At 40.1% G+C, this 15,243-nt stretch overlaps 1 protein-coding gene and 1 long non-coding RNA gene across 8 annotated transcripts in view; one reads left to right on the forward strand and one right to left on the reverse strand.

Moving 5' to 3' along the window:
- Positions 1–9,896: 9,896 nt before the first annotated feature.
- Positions 9,897–13,676, reverse strand: LOC117678495 (uncharacterized). Its single transcript, XR_004595043.3, has 2 exons — positions 13,516–13,676; positions 9,897–11,388 (listed from the first exon to the last, which is right to left on the reverse strand). It is a non-coding gene; the product is annotated as an uncharacterized LOC117678495 (long non-coding RNA).
- The window catches only part of IGF2BP2 (insulin like growth factor 2 mRNA binding protein 2), a 70,207-nt gene continuing 66,969 nt past the window's right edge, over positions 12,006–15,243 (forward strand). For 2 of the 7 annotated variants that reach the window (XM_034439637.3, XM_087872151.1), the window contains exons 1-2: positions 12,067–12,597; positions 13,997–14,057. In XM_034439637.3, the coding sequence (XP_034295528.2) occupies positions 12,423–12,597; positions 13,997–14,057 (236 nt within the window). In that variant the 5' untranslated portion in view covers positions 12,067–12,422. The other 5 variants (XM_034439638.3, XM_087872153.1, XM_034439636.3 and 2 more) reach the window with 4 other exon arrangements.

Here is a 15,243-nt window from a genome sequence, read left to right on the forward strand (position 1 = left end):
CTACAAAGATAATCCCTAAAATGTTAAAAATTGATTGCCAATAGTAATCCAGGAACATACATTTAATGTGATCATAAATCATTTTGAACCTAACATGAATTATCTAGCAGGTTAACCTAATAATATTTTATAATCTCTAGAAAACTTACTTAAAAAGTAGCTACCCCTATGTTTTGTATAACAGTACAAATGTATGACTAATATTTGTTCGCCTTTCTGTGCTGAAGGGCAGTAAATGTCTCCAGAATAATCATCACGTATCCTGGTAGCAGTGACTGACTAGTGCTTGCAGTATCGTTCCAGTTTATAAGGATGCAGGAAGATAATGACTATGTTCCCAGTCATATATTGCATGAATGGGTTAATTTTCTCATCACAATGTAAGACGAAATAGTTGCGCAAGATTTGATTGTTGTTCCAATTAACCAACTCATTCTTTGTTTTCACTCAGGATATAATTAAAGTTCTGTTTCTGCATTCTCCTTAATATTTTTTCTATTAGTTTCAGATTTGTTCAAACCATACTTTTCCTTGTTTTTGTTATCTATTTAAATAAAAAACCTTTTCTATGAATTGGTCTGTGGAAGACATATATATTCCACTTACAGCCATTATAACATCTAAGGTATCCTGATCAGAAGGCTTTGTACAATCAAAACAATATATTTGATACTGGAAATAAGAGATATTGCATGCCAATCATTTATATTTACCAATAGAAAATATATGCAGCTCAGGATTGAACTAGATCAAGAATGATACTATTGTGGAGTTTTTATTCCAAAAACTCCACAATTCAGCCCAGAGCTTGCTTTATTCAGAAAACATGTCAGAATTGGAAGAATTCCAAATTGCTATTAGAGGATCACACGACACCATTCCAAAGTCTCCTAATCCAAATAACTATATCTTTTGGGAAGCAAGGATATGTTTTTTTTTTCCTTTTGAAATTCCAGCATTGCTATCACTACCCAGTGCAGCTGGAGCTTTAAGTGCCACCAGAGGGCAGTCACCACTGTGCCACCAGAGGGCTAATATTTATACCTTGCACTTTCCGCTTCAGGAGCTGTTTTCTCTCCCACCCACCCTGCCCCTAAAATGGCAACAGTGAGAACACTGTGTTTGTTAGACTTGTATCCTACTTTCAGCAACTTGAGATGACATACATAACATTCTCTCCTGTCATTTTGCTCCATAGCAACAACTTTGTAAAGTATACTTGCAGATATGAAACAAAAAATGCTCAGAATTGTTAAAGATGTATCTGGCTGATACAAACACAAGGAGAATCCTCAAAATCCTGTTTAGTGCAAAAAATAAAAACACTTTAAAAGAGTAAAAATAATGCAAATTTGAACATTTCTTAGTGGGTCAATGCAATATTTAGACAAAACGAGACTTGCTAATCTATAGTATCTACTATAAATCATAATTTCTTCACATTGGATAGGAAAGATGAATGTGGAGATTCAGATTGAATATTGCCATGCCCATCTTTTGGAGTTATTTTGTGTCACTTCTTCAAGGTCAATGATCTCTGGATATCCAAAAGAGATTTTCAAATGAATGACTCAGGAATTCTGAGAGTTGAAATCCATAAATTGTCATAGGTGCCTACCCGACCTTAGTGGATGCTTCAGATCAGAAAAGGGCAGAAGTCTTGCCAATTGTATTCTTTCCAGGGGGAGGGGGTAGAATGTTCTGTTCAGAGAAATTAAGTTTCCCAAACCAACTTTAATTCCAAATTTCCCAGCACTAAATCTCATACCTCTGAATTATTTTTCTCCATCTTCCAAATCAAGGAAACTAAATTTATGACACAGCATTTTAGTGAGGAGAGGATGATTTCACTATATCCCAACCCGAGTACTTAGTACATAAGGTTCATTTTCAACCAACTTACTGTGTTACTTACTTCAAGTTGCAAGCTCAGTTTGATTTGTCAGTAACCCTGAGCTGGATCCAGGGATATGAGGTTTTGATATAGCAACCAAAAACTTGCTCAGACTATTTGAGTCACTTTTCATTAAGGAGTATGCACAGATATCAAGATCATGCCATTACCTCCAAAGAAAGTCATCACATTGCAATCCAGCATTTAAATATCCAGGTAAAAGTGGCCGGCATTTCTTATGTCAGCTTCCAAATCATATTTCATATTTTTGAATGTTAACATGGACCAAATTTCATCCAGGTAATAAGATTTCTCTGCTCATACTTCAAAAAGCATGTGTCAGTATGCCAACTTCCTCCTTGGCCTTTCTGAACACAAGTTCATCTATTTAAAACTACTGAGTGATTAGCTATAAAATTTACAACATAGGAAGTGCATTATGAGTTGGCACCTTGGAGGTCCCTGTCTTCTCAAAAAGCCAAACATATCTAATGGTTGGAGATGAGAGCAGTTTTTTAGTTTCTAGTTACGACAGCTAAAGTTTATAAGAACGTAAAAGCACTATAAGATAGAATAAAGAGAAACAGACTCCACAGGATGATTTATTGAGGTAGGTTATAGTAATAGAATTTTGCAAGTCTGTCTGAATTTTTCCCTCCCTCGCTCCCTCCTATAGTCCAGGGAATCAAGGAGGAGCCAGTCAGTGTTTTTTCCCTAACATTTTTCCATTTCCATGGGCTTAGCACATTTCTCAGTACCTGTTGTTGTCCTAATAACTTCTGGATGCCTTCTCCAACATCATTTCCAAAGGCTCCCTACAGAATGATAACTGGCTACCCAGAGTGGGAATACATTCATCTCAAGCAGAAACAAACTTCACCAAACAAGCTTGGTGAAGGCATGAATACTGTCGCAGAAAGCAGAGGCAGATGCCTTAGCAGCTCATCCCTCTCTTGGGGTAGGAGATTTTAAAAATATTTTTCTTTTAAAACCAGAAGCGGAACTGTAGGGAAACAGTTGTGTGCTGGTTGTTTCCCTGTCCTTCGCACACTTCAGCTCTGCCCTCTCTCCTATTTTTATAGATGAGGATGCAAGAGACTAGCAAACATTGCTTCGATTCCTGAGCAGCGTGCATTAATCTAGATCAGTGTGGGCTGAGGAATTCTGGAAATTGAAGTCTACACATTTTAAACTTGCTGAAGTTGAGAAACATTGATCTAGAGATAAGCGAAAGGGCGCTCAGGTTGCCAGGCTTCCCAGCTTACACTTGGCAGAAGCTACCAAGATACTTCACGTGACACAGCCAGAGAAAAATCTTCATTGCATAGCAGGATAAAGACATTTTATTATTATTATTATTATTATTATTATTATTATTATTATTATTATTATTTATTATATTTCTATACTACTTTTCTCCCGTAGGACTCAAGGCGGTGTACAGTCAAGAAAAATATAGATACACAAACATCATAAAATTGCTAATTAAAATTATTACTTAGTTTGGTCAATTAAATAAAACCCAGAATTAGATAACATTTTAAAAAATCATTCACATGTTCATATGTTTAGCCCCGCCTGTTGGAACATAAGGGTCTTGAGGGAAATTTTTTAAAAAATTAAATTTGAAATTTAAAGCAATTTCTTGCCCTCTGTCAACAAGAGAGTGCAATTTCTCTTTATACCTCTGCAGTTTAAATCTGGTACTTCTTTTTGTCTCTTTTCCTTTCCCATTGCTTAACAAACACTTGTTCTGTATTTCTCAGCTTGGTGCCAAGTGCCAGTTGTTTTAACTGGCATTCCTTCTCTGGGAAACTCTAAATCTTACTGTAATTCCATCAAGAGGAAAGTATGACAGTGGGAGCAAAAACATGCCAAATAAGAAGGGAGATGAGAGATCTCGAGCTTCTCTCTTCTGGTTACTTCCTCACAAGGATGAACTCATATTGGTCTGCTGTTGGCTTGCAGGTTTTGCTATTAAACACCAGATTGGTAAATAATAAGAAAAATCTTTCTCATCTAAGATTTGATTGTGCATGAGAGGATTGCTCTACGATGTTTCACAAACACCTGAATTGGATAACTAGGGAATGCACAGTATAGCACCAAAAAAGACTAGGTGGTCAGGGCAGGGGAATTTTTGGAATATATAGATCTCTTTCTGTCTCCAGGATCAAGTATCAATCTAAAATATTGGTATCTAGTTTTGGTTATTCAGAAGAAAATGGGGATTCTTTTGGTATACCATCCAGTCAGCTACCCAACAAATTTCCTGAGTTGATGAAGGTGGTCTCAGATGGAGGTGGTTCAGAACTCCTAGAGGATGAAGTCTAGATAATTTTAACTTCCATGCTAGGACTGCTTTGATTGGGGCTGTCCAAGAATTAATAGCTGCCATGCCAACTACGGATTTCTGTCAACTTGTTTCTGGCCCAGCACATATGGCAGATCACACTCCGAATTTGATTTGATTTTCTATTGGGTAGAAGAATAGTGGTCCCAAAGTGACAGATTTTATATCTATTCCTGTCATTGTTGAATCAATTCCGACTGAGATTTAGGTTGATAGCAACTATTTCTTTCCGCAGAGATGTGGAACCTATTAGAATGATTGCCCATGAAAGGTGATGAATTGGCAATTGATTCCAAGTTCTTCAGTGTCTTCTGGTTAATAAGCTTTGTACTTCTGTCAAAGATTTGACTATTCTGAATTCAACATATAAGTATCCTCTCATATATTGCAGATCTTATTCAGGCCCAACATAGGTTAAAACTCATATAGAATTCGACAATTATGGAAGCAAAAAAAAGTGTTTATTTTCCATTACTGCATCCTCTCAGTTTCATCCAGTAGACCTTCAAGCTTTTAGGGATCTGTTCAGGTAGAGATCATATACTGTAGATCCTTTGATAGTTCACTTTAACAACTTGGCTAGAAATTTTAAAATCAATCAAATTTATAATGACTTAGATCCTAAAATTCTAGCAAAGCAATCTATAAAAATGTAGTCAAACTTGTCAGGTCAAATTTCTTTGCATAAGTTTCATTGTTAAAGCACCACTTTAGTGTGTAAAAAACTGCGTCAAACAGCAATACAAGTTTAACTGGTGTCAGACCTATCCAAATGTGATGCCTAAATGTGAGGTGATATTGATGGTGGGAAAAGCCCCGGATGCTGCTGCACAACAACATTAAGTCTTATGAGTATGGGGCTAGTCTGCCCCCTGTGGGTCACTCTGGATAGTGTACAAGCATGAACAGATCAGACTGGCAATCATTGATAGCCAAACAATCATTTTGTATTAACACTGTAGTCTCCTGGCTAAACAAATGTAAATAAAATAAGTTTCACTATATATGCTTGTCTAGCATTGTAATTTTTTCACTTTCCAGAATTGTGATTCTATTGTGAAAACCTTTTGCTTGAATATAATCACATTATTAATGTGAATATATTTACTGTATTTATAATGCATTATATGTCTGAGATTGTTAGGTACTTTATTCAAATACAACAGTTAAGAATCACATACTTATCATTTAAAAGGTACAAAAGAAAAAACTATTGAAAGGGAAAATTTTAAGTACTGTTTTAAAAATGGGTTGTATAAGCTATAAAAATGCCCCAATCATCTTTGTTTTGTGTAATAAAACTACTCTAATTCTTACTCTCTAATGCCTTTGGGTCCTGTTTCCATTCAAAAATTAGCAGCTTATCATCCCCCGCTAAGAACATTGTGCCTCCTTTGCTATTTCTACTTTCATTCATATTGCAGGACCTCGAGCAGAATCTCAAGTAGAGATTGGAGAAAATATAATCTAGAAGAGATCTTGTGGGAGATGATAGATTAATGAACACTTCAATGTATCTCTTTATGGTACTGTGTATTACCTCAGACAGAAAAACATTCACTGACAATTAAATTAAACAATTATATTTAGTTAGATACCATGTTTTATGCTATTTTATCATCACTTTACATATCTGATGCGTGAGTCCAAGCAATAAGACATGTATTTGTATTTGTATTTATTAGTTTGTCAAACATGTTCAAGATAGCAGGTATAAATATAAACATGGATATGAACGAAAGAAATGAATACAAATAAATGGGGACAGTGTATTAATAGCTCCTTTGTGATCTACACCAAAGCACACAACTTAAGACTTCTGAGCAGTAAATAGTTCTGCTGTACTGTTACTGAATGGGATGCAATATGCAGTTATGCTTTTAAAAAAGTATTATAGTTTGCATTTGTAGATTCAATTGTTTTATGTGAGCTGATTGAAACTAGGAATGTAGTTTTCTCTTGATGACAACAAATACAATTTCTCAAAATCTATTCATTAAATCCATTTTCTGGAGGAAAAAGTAGGAAAAACTCAAAAAAGTCCACTACCACTAATAGTGCATGTAGGACAGGTGGAAACCGAATCTAATGTGATATAGATGCAGCATTTGGAAAGGCATTCTTGAATGCTATGGCTGCTATTAGATTGTTTTCCGTAACTTAGCATTCCAGGTTTTTTAGACAAACTGTTACTAACAATGTTCTCAGACTAATACAGATGCTTGAAAGGAAGGTAACAACATTTGCAGACTTATCTTCAAAAGAATGTAAATAATCACAATTGTGCAAAAATTGTTTAGAATGAATTGATATTCCTCAGGGTTAATAAATTGTTGGAACACATGAGGTTGAATGAACTTATGCAAGAAAATGATTTCTTAATTGCATTGCACTCACAGATCTAATGCCAGCAGTCTTGAACAGAAGAGGAAGGGTTTTTTCCCCCTCCATCTAGTGACCCCATTATAGCCCTCAATTTCCTACTGCCATTAGCATTGGGTAACCTACAACATACTGGGAAGAGAGATGGATAACACATCTCTCTGCATCCCTGCAATTGTACTCAGCTGCAGGGAATATTTGAATGAGATGATAGCTCTCAAGACCAGAAAAAGTTGCTCAGCCTTATTGCAAACAAACATGTATTATGATTCAAGAGCATTTATAAAAAAAGATGAGACATTGAACTCAAAATGAACTACTGAAGGCTTTTCCTTTCTTATCCCTAACCATGACCGTAACCCTAACCCTAACCCTCAAAACGACACTATAGAGCACTTTACACCAGAACAATTAGACAAAAGAACAGTTTTTTCTCGAATGTCATCACTCTGCTGAGAGAAAAAATAATTCCCTCAACACTGTCAACTATTCACCAAGTCTGCATTACTATTACTATTAATCTTCTCATCGTTCCTATCACATCTCCTCCCACTTACGACTGTATGACTGTAACTTGTTGCTGTATCCTTACGATTTATAGTTGCCTATTATAATTTGATTACTTATTTGTACCCTATAACTATCATTATACCTTATGATTCTTAATGAATGTATCTTTTCTTTTTATGTACACCGAGAGCATATGCACCAAAGACAAATTCCTTGTGTGTCCAATCACACTTGACCAATAAATAATTCTAATTCTAATGATACAAAAACTTATTGGCAACATTTTTGTTTATTCTTCATTACATTATTTTCTTTTGTTCCCCAGACCATGACCAGGAAAGACTTAGCTGTGTTATGCTAAGTCTTTCTTGGTCTTTCTCCATTAAACTGAGAACCTTCACTGAGAATAAATGCTTTCTCCATTAAGCTGAGAACCTTCAGATACCAGAAAGATCTTATCCTGTGACCCCAATAGTGTCTATGAAGGAATCAGAAAAGGCAAGATGATAGAAGAGGTGTCATAATTCAAGTTCCATCCTTTAGTACCTGCCTATGATGTTGACTTGTGGGCTTGCATCCCAATACTGTCTTGACATTTTTGCCTCCCCTCCTGTTGATGTCATTATTTGCCACCCATTGATTCAGATATGAAATCAGAATACTAGTAATGTGGCATTTATTGGCCCTTTTACGTTAATGCAAGCATCTCAGACTCTGATCCCTTGACAACCATTCTGCTCTTATCTCATTAGGAGATGGACACTGCAACATTATGCAGATGATCTCATAATTGCTCAGTAGTGTCAAACTGTCTGGCTGCTAGTACTCTAAGCACTTTAATTCTGTAACCCTTGTTGACTTAGCACAAGTTGAAGTAGTCAACCAACCAACCGATCTTATTGTCTATAAAAAGAACACAAAGGAACTTTGAACTTGGCATGTGTTTCCTATATAAAGAAGACAAAGAAAGAAAGTATAAATTCTAAGTAAACTGACTGCTTGTGACTCAGCTCCCTTCATGACTCAAAGCTGTTTATTTTGTAGCTTTTTTCCAGCTTGGTTGGAATGTAGTGTAGGATGGGCACCGGAACAGAGCTTAGAGATGATGCACAGGGTCCCTTTTGAAAGCAAATCCAAAGTGTTGTACAACATTTTTCAAGAAAACTTGGGAGATTTTTGCTTTATCCACTAAGATATGGAATTATCACAGCAGTATTTCTGTTTATTTTGCAAATATAGATATCCTAGTGCTGACCAGAGAATTTCCCATCAATAGTCTAAATCAATAGTCAATAGTATAATAGTCAATAGTGAATTCTTAAGAATTCAAAGATCATCATGCTGTTCTCAAGGATATTTCCCCCCTTAAAATAGGTAGTTTCATACAGTGATCTACAGTACACACTTATCTGCAGGGAATCCTGGAATACATTTCTATTGATACAATATCTTTTAATGGAATCTTCTTGATATTGATTTGCCATAACTATCTAACTAAAGGAAAACATTATGCCTTGTCCTAGTTGTGTTATGATACCTTTCTATATATTTTGAATTGGGTATCATGGTTATCCAATTCACATGTGTTGATGGGTTCCTTCCATATAGAGCTAATGTGGGGAACAATAATAGCATGCAACAATACTGTTGCCATGGTCACTCTAGGAATGTAATGCTTATATGCTTTCTTTTTCTTAAAATAGCATTGATGCATGAAGTATATAGGTCCTTTAAAATGAAGGTGCAGCCCCCCCACACACATATACATTAGACACACACACACACACACACACACAGTCACAATTTGGGTAGCAAATCAAGAGTGTTGCTAATTTCTACAATAATGACTATAAATCAACAAAAGGACTTCTGGAAGAGAAGATGTTCTAATCAGCCATCCACTCCATCTGCAAGTTTATTCTACTTCTACTCATATATAACATTGGAAGCAGTTCTCTTGAAAAGTGGAAAATAAATCAAATGTGTGACAAATATAAGCACAGAGATATTGATGTATAAGTAACTACAAATCATTTAGCTATTTAGTTCATTAGGAAGAATAATAATCGAATAGCAGGATGTAACCATCATCAGACTGAATTATCACAAAATTGTGAACAGATGGCTGCATCCATCTGAAGGAGCAATCTGATGAAACCCAGAGGTAACCTCTGAAAAAAGAAGCATAGGATGAACTTATGTATCCAGTGGCTACAAGAGGGCACAGGGCCAGGACTCTGCAGCACATTTACAAGAAATTGGCAGAGGAGACAGCAGCAGAAAGCAAATGCATCATCAGTAGTATGCAGAAGCTCAGAAGCAAGGTGGCATATATGGCTCCACTTTTGGCAGCGCTCTTTTATTAAATAGCCCATACAAAAAATTAAGCATCTAAAAAGAAAAAAATGGAAAGCACTCCCCATTGTCCAGAAGCTGGAGAGAAAGAGAATGGGGAGCCTGAAATGCAAGAAGATAGGAAGTGGGGTGGACATTGAGAAACTACAGAAATCAGGGTTGCAACAGGAACACAACAGGAGAAAGTGGGATGACATGTGAAGCAAAAACAATTTTCTGCAAAAGGTTAGAAAGTGTAGGGTTTGGCTTTTTTATCATTCCTCCCCTTCTGCCAGGTTTTTAATTTAATTTAACTGAAACTAGGGGATTCGGATACAGCAAAAGCTTGTTAGGTATCTCTATCATAGCTAACTAAACTAAGCTCCAAATACAAGGCATAATATAAAAAATAAATAAGCAAAGTAATATGAATGACAATTTATTAAAAATATTTACATTTAGTAACTGTACGTTCATAATCCTTCCATTTCCTACTTGAGAAGGAAACTGCTAAAAACTTTAATACAATTCTGATTTCTTATTCTGGATAAAGCAAGCTTCTTTAATATTTGGGGGAAAGGGAGTGTTCCATGTAAATTATTTACTGGATTAGTCAAAACATGCAATTTATTTTTTCAACTCGGATGGGAGGTAGGAACTAATAATCAACTTCAGACATTAATATTCAACTTCATTTCATATACGTTTGAATGCCATCAATCTCAACAGATTTTTACACGTGCATCACCAAAGAGGCATCCAGAAATACTGCCCACATATCCCCATTTCTTAAGAGTTTCTGCAGGTTATACATTATTTTGCTCTGTTAACTGAGGAGGTATTGTGTAAAACCTTTGTTCTTCTGAGCACCTTGAAGATAAAAATCTTAATGAATAAACTTCATCCAGTGACCGCAAAATGACAAATTCTTCACTAAGGATTTACAACATCTTATACGATCATCTATGAATCTTGCAATGCTGTTGTTCCAGTAATAAAGACAGTCTTTTTTTATTTTCACAAAGATTTTCAAGTAACTCTAGAAGGTAAAACACTGGTGGAAAAATGGTCAATAACATCCAGGTTGAAAAGCAGTGTTTAGCAGCAGTATTGCCTAGTAAACCTATCCTGCTAGAAAAAGTGGTTCTCTCACCTAATTGTGACAACATGCAATAAAAAGACATTAGGACAAGCCTGAAAAGTGGTACAAAGGTTACACATGACCCTGATTGTTCCTTTAATATCTATTTAGTTTCCCCCCTTCCCCCACCCCCCATACATGGACTTTTACGTGAATGAAATTAAATTTTGCCATAGTAAATTCATTACAGAGGCAATACTCTAATTTCATAATTCTTCAGTCTGTAAATATCTATTTAGCTTTTTAATCACCAGATAGATACCATAATAATACAGGTGAATACTACAAGTGATGGTGGAAGGGGGAACTTCCCAAAAGTCTTCCTTTTGTCCCTATCCAAGTCCTCCTTAAGATAAGTTTTTTTTAAAAAAACATCCAGATAGAATTCATAGCAAAGCTTCGTTTGTTGACAGACCCAGTTCTTCCTTTCTGGAACGGCAGAATCACGTAGCATCAAGGTCGACGGGGGGACGGGACCGCATCGCTTCTGTGAGTAGAGTACAGGCGGGCGGGGGGCTACGAAAATACGGATGAACCAGGCTCCGAGTCCTTATTCACCTACTCCAAATCCCTTTTTTACGGCGGGCACTTGCGATTTCAGTCCAACTGATTTCCAACCGACAGCTGGGGATCAAATCGGGGGGGGGGGACGGGGACCCAGAGCGTCAAAGCGTTTCCACCGGCCCGAGCAGCAGGAAGTGCCCGGCCATTACGTTTGCGACTTCGTTCACAAGACAGCTTTCCTCCTCGCCTCTTCTGATAGGCTAATCCTGGCTGAAGAAAGACGAAATGCCCATTAAACCAACTCAAGCATTAAAAGTAGAGACTTGTTGGAGAAAGTTGCTTTCTGCTTCGGATCGTAAACCGCGGTTAGAAACGATGGACGGGAAAACCTCCCTCCCCGGCCCTCCTCCTGCTCCAGGTGAGGGAGGTTCAGAAACAGCACGTTCGCCACACAGGAGAGTCAAAAGAAATCTCGGGGTTTGAGGTTTTGAGCCGCACGCGCCCCAAAAAGATTTGGCCGGAAAAACGCCGCCCTTCGCTCTCCTGTGCCCTCAGGTAGTCGGTGAAGCGCTACCTCAGAGCGCTCCGTCCCGTCCCCCCCCCACCCCCAGCAGAGGAGCAGAGCCATCGCTTTCAGGCATCCGGTGGCGCAGACTTTGGTGTGGGCAGAGGGCTTCCTGGCTCACGTGCGATTCTCCGAGAGTTATTCCAGCTAAAAAGAAAGAAGGAAAGAAAGAAAAGGACAGGGTGGGGGTGGGGGTGGGGGTGGGGGAGAACAGCGGTAAGAATTGCCGCGCGAGCTTCGGGAGAGCCATCCGGCGCAGGGTGGGCGCGAAGCAAACCCCAATCGAGCACGTGGCTACGTGTTTCTGGCTAAGAGGAAAGGAGAGGGTAGGTGGGGCTTGCTTGGCCGTGGCGCCGCTCGTCCATCTCTCTCTCTCCTTCCGTGTGTGTGTATGTGTGTCCGCGTCCCGGCCGAGTCTCTGCAGGATAACCGCTGCCCCAACCGCCGCCCCCTGTCTGTCCCGGGCGAGACAGGCGGGACTGAGGACCCGGAGAGCTGGAGGAAGGGCTTGTGCGGGGCTGGGTTGGGCTCCGCCCGTTCGCTTACTCGCTGCCCGCCCGGCTGCGGGGCGCTGTTGTAAGCAGCTAGGAGGAGCGGCTAAGCTGGGTTGGGCCGGCCGACGGCGGGGAGGTGCTGGGTCTCCAGCTTCACTAGGTGGGTGGGTGGTAGGAAAGCAGGAGGGGGTGGCCGCGGCGGCCTTGGCTTCCCTCCGACTCTTCCCCCTCCTGATAGGCGGACGATGAAGAAGCTATACATCGGCAACCTGAGCCCGGCCGTGACTGCCGAGGAGCTCCGGCAGCTCTTCGGGGACAGGAAGTTGCCCCTCACCGGGCAGGTCCTGCTCAAGTCCGGCTACGCTTTCGTGGACTACCCGGACCAGAACTGGGCCATCCGCGCCATCGAAACTCTCTCCGGTAAGCCAGGAAGCGCGGCGCTCAGGACTAAGGAGAGGGCGTGCGGAGATACCTCTTTGCCTTGACCTCCCCCCGCTCTCCCCCGGCTGGCTCCTGGCCACTAGTCCGCCTTCCGTCTGGATGGACCAGGCCCCTTGGAGCCGGCAGGGCAGCGAGTGTCTCGAGGAGAATCCCTGCTTGGGCGAGATGTTGACGCAGGGGGTGGGGGACTTTCCCTTATTTACTCAGCCCCCCCCCCGCGAGAGACGGAGTAAAGGGGACCCGGTGCCCCCCTCCTGACCGGAGCGATCCTTGATGCTTCTCAGAGGGCGGTGCTGCTGCCAGAGCCTCTGAGCCGGTGCCCGCGCCTAGGCGCCCTTTCCCGTTCGCCCTGAGCGCGCTGCGCTTCAGCAGGCGGCCCGGCGGGCGAGGGAGGGATTTTTCGCTGATTTTTTTCTCCGATTTTATTGAGCGGCTCCCGAGCGCGGGGTACCGCTCCCTTTAGTTTTCCCGGCATCCGCTAGATCTGGGGCACCTTTCTACGAGGTGCCCTGTCCCAACTCGCCGGGAGCCCGGAGCAAAGAGCCCCGAATCTGCCCGGGGGCCCGGAGTGACGCGCAGCCCTGAGGCCGGCCAGTCACACCGGGGACGAGCAGAGCGCGGCTTGAATTGACGGAGAGGGACGTTTGGGCCAGCCCCAGGAGGCAGACCGTCCATCGGGTTTGAGCGGGCCGGCCTGGAGCGAACCAGTTGGAGTAGTTGGCCCTTCGCTCACACGCGCACCTCGCCGCTTCCTTCCGGAGGCTGAATGTTAGCCGGAGCCCAGGTGGGGCGAGCCCAGCTTGTTTAAGCACCAGCCCTTTAACGTGGCCATTGGTCTGCTGACTCCTCGGTCGTTTGCTCGCGGTCCTAGGAATAGTTTGGGCAGAAGAAAGCTACCTGAATGGGCCGGCGTGGAGGTGGGGGGGGAGGTCCGCGCGCGCACCAACGGAGCAGGCTCGGGAGTCTTTTGGGCTGAACCGCGGTGCTGGCGCAAGAATTCGTGCGAACGGTCCCAGTTGTAGATCCTGATGGGCAGAGGGGCACCCCCCTCCCCCGTCAAATGTTTCCAGGGGCATGGGATGAAGTAGCTTCTTTGGCCAAATAGTTCACTTGAGGAAACAAAGACGGCTCCCCCCCCCTCCCCCCAGAATGCCTGAAATGCTTTCAAAGCCCATTTCTGCTTAAGGGAGTTTTTACTCCCAAAGGATGACTATTGGCTATTTTCCCCGTCAAATTTCTCTCATTTTCCATTCTCTACCATCACCTCTGGGTAATCAAAAAATGAGATGCCCACAGTGAGTTGCACCAGAGTTTGGATGCTTAGCATTCAGAACTCTCTCACTTGAAAATGGATTTTTTTTTTATTTTTACTTTTAAGGTAAAGCAGAGTTGCATGGCAAAGTCATGGAAGTGGATTATTCGGTCCCAAAAAAACTAAGGTAAAATATTTGTTCTTCCTATTATTACACATTATTAGTAAGTTGGAGAAAAATAAGCAGCGGAAAGTTGAATCTTGAAGTTTAAACTTCAGTGCTGAAAATACTTTAATAGTTACATTTTTGCTTTTGTTGTTCGAGAGTTGTTTTTGTTTCTTGGAAATCAGGAGAGTTTCCTCCTGTATCATGTGGTTGTGACATACAGTTTTTTATAAACCTGATTATTCTTTTTAAAAGTCTGTAAAACAAATGTTATCTTATGTTTTAAAAAAAGTTTTTCAGGATTCTCAACTGAGACCCTGATTTTCACAAGGATTAAATCATATAGGTATTTTAGTACCCAGTCAGCCAGATGTAAAGATATGGTCAGGGACATATATATTAGCTCTTAGCTCAATGAAATAAATATAAAAACAACTTTGGCTGAAGATGATGGGAACTATAATTCAGTATGGGAGAAGTTGTACTCAAAGCAACTTCATTGCTTCCAAGCCTCAACTATGTGGGAAAGCTTTATTTCTAAAAGCTTCTTTTATGTGACTTGTATAAACCATGTCTTATTTGTGGTACTTTTTCAAAAAGTAGTAATCAGTGGCAGAAATGTGAGTTACATGGGATGATACTAGTGTTTTCTAATTTGCTATTCTGGTTTTCCTATATTCTATGTTGGCATGATATTTTCCACTGTTCTAAGTGACGCATATTCCAATAAGTTGTAGTATTTTTTATGAGAGGGCAGTGAAATTATAATGTTTTTAAACCATCATTTTAAATATATTTTATTGATATTGTTAGTTAATTGTTTCATCATTATAGCTATCTACACAATTTTGAAATGCTTTCACATTCAAAGTTCTGCTCCAGTTTATTTCCAAATTACTAAAACAGTGGAATGGATGAATAGCTATTGGTCTTTTTTTTTTACTTCTTTTAATTCTGTATATAAATTATTTGAAATTGTAGGTTTTGTACTAGTCCTTCTATAGCAAATTGGAAAACTGACTATACCTCTGTTACTCTGGAAAACTCTGCCTTTATATTGCTTTGCAATGAAATCAATAAATTTTTTTGCACCTGGGAGTGTCAAATAATTTTCAATTTTCTGAAAATCTTAATTTGCTGGTCTATAACTGAATAAAGATTTAATTTGATCTGATTTGAAGATCTTAAGAGGATTCTTCATTCAGGT

The sequence above is a fragment of the Pantherophis guttatus genome, chromosome 6 (assembly GCF_059756535.1).
Source record: "Pantherophis guttatus breed Tessera chromosome 6, ASM5975653v1, whole genome shotgun sequence".
Lineage (NCBI taxonomy): Eukaryota > Metazoa > Chordata > Lepidosauria > Squamata > Colubridae > Pantherophis > Pantherophis guttatus.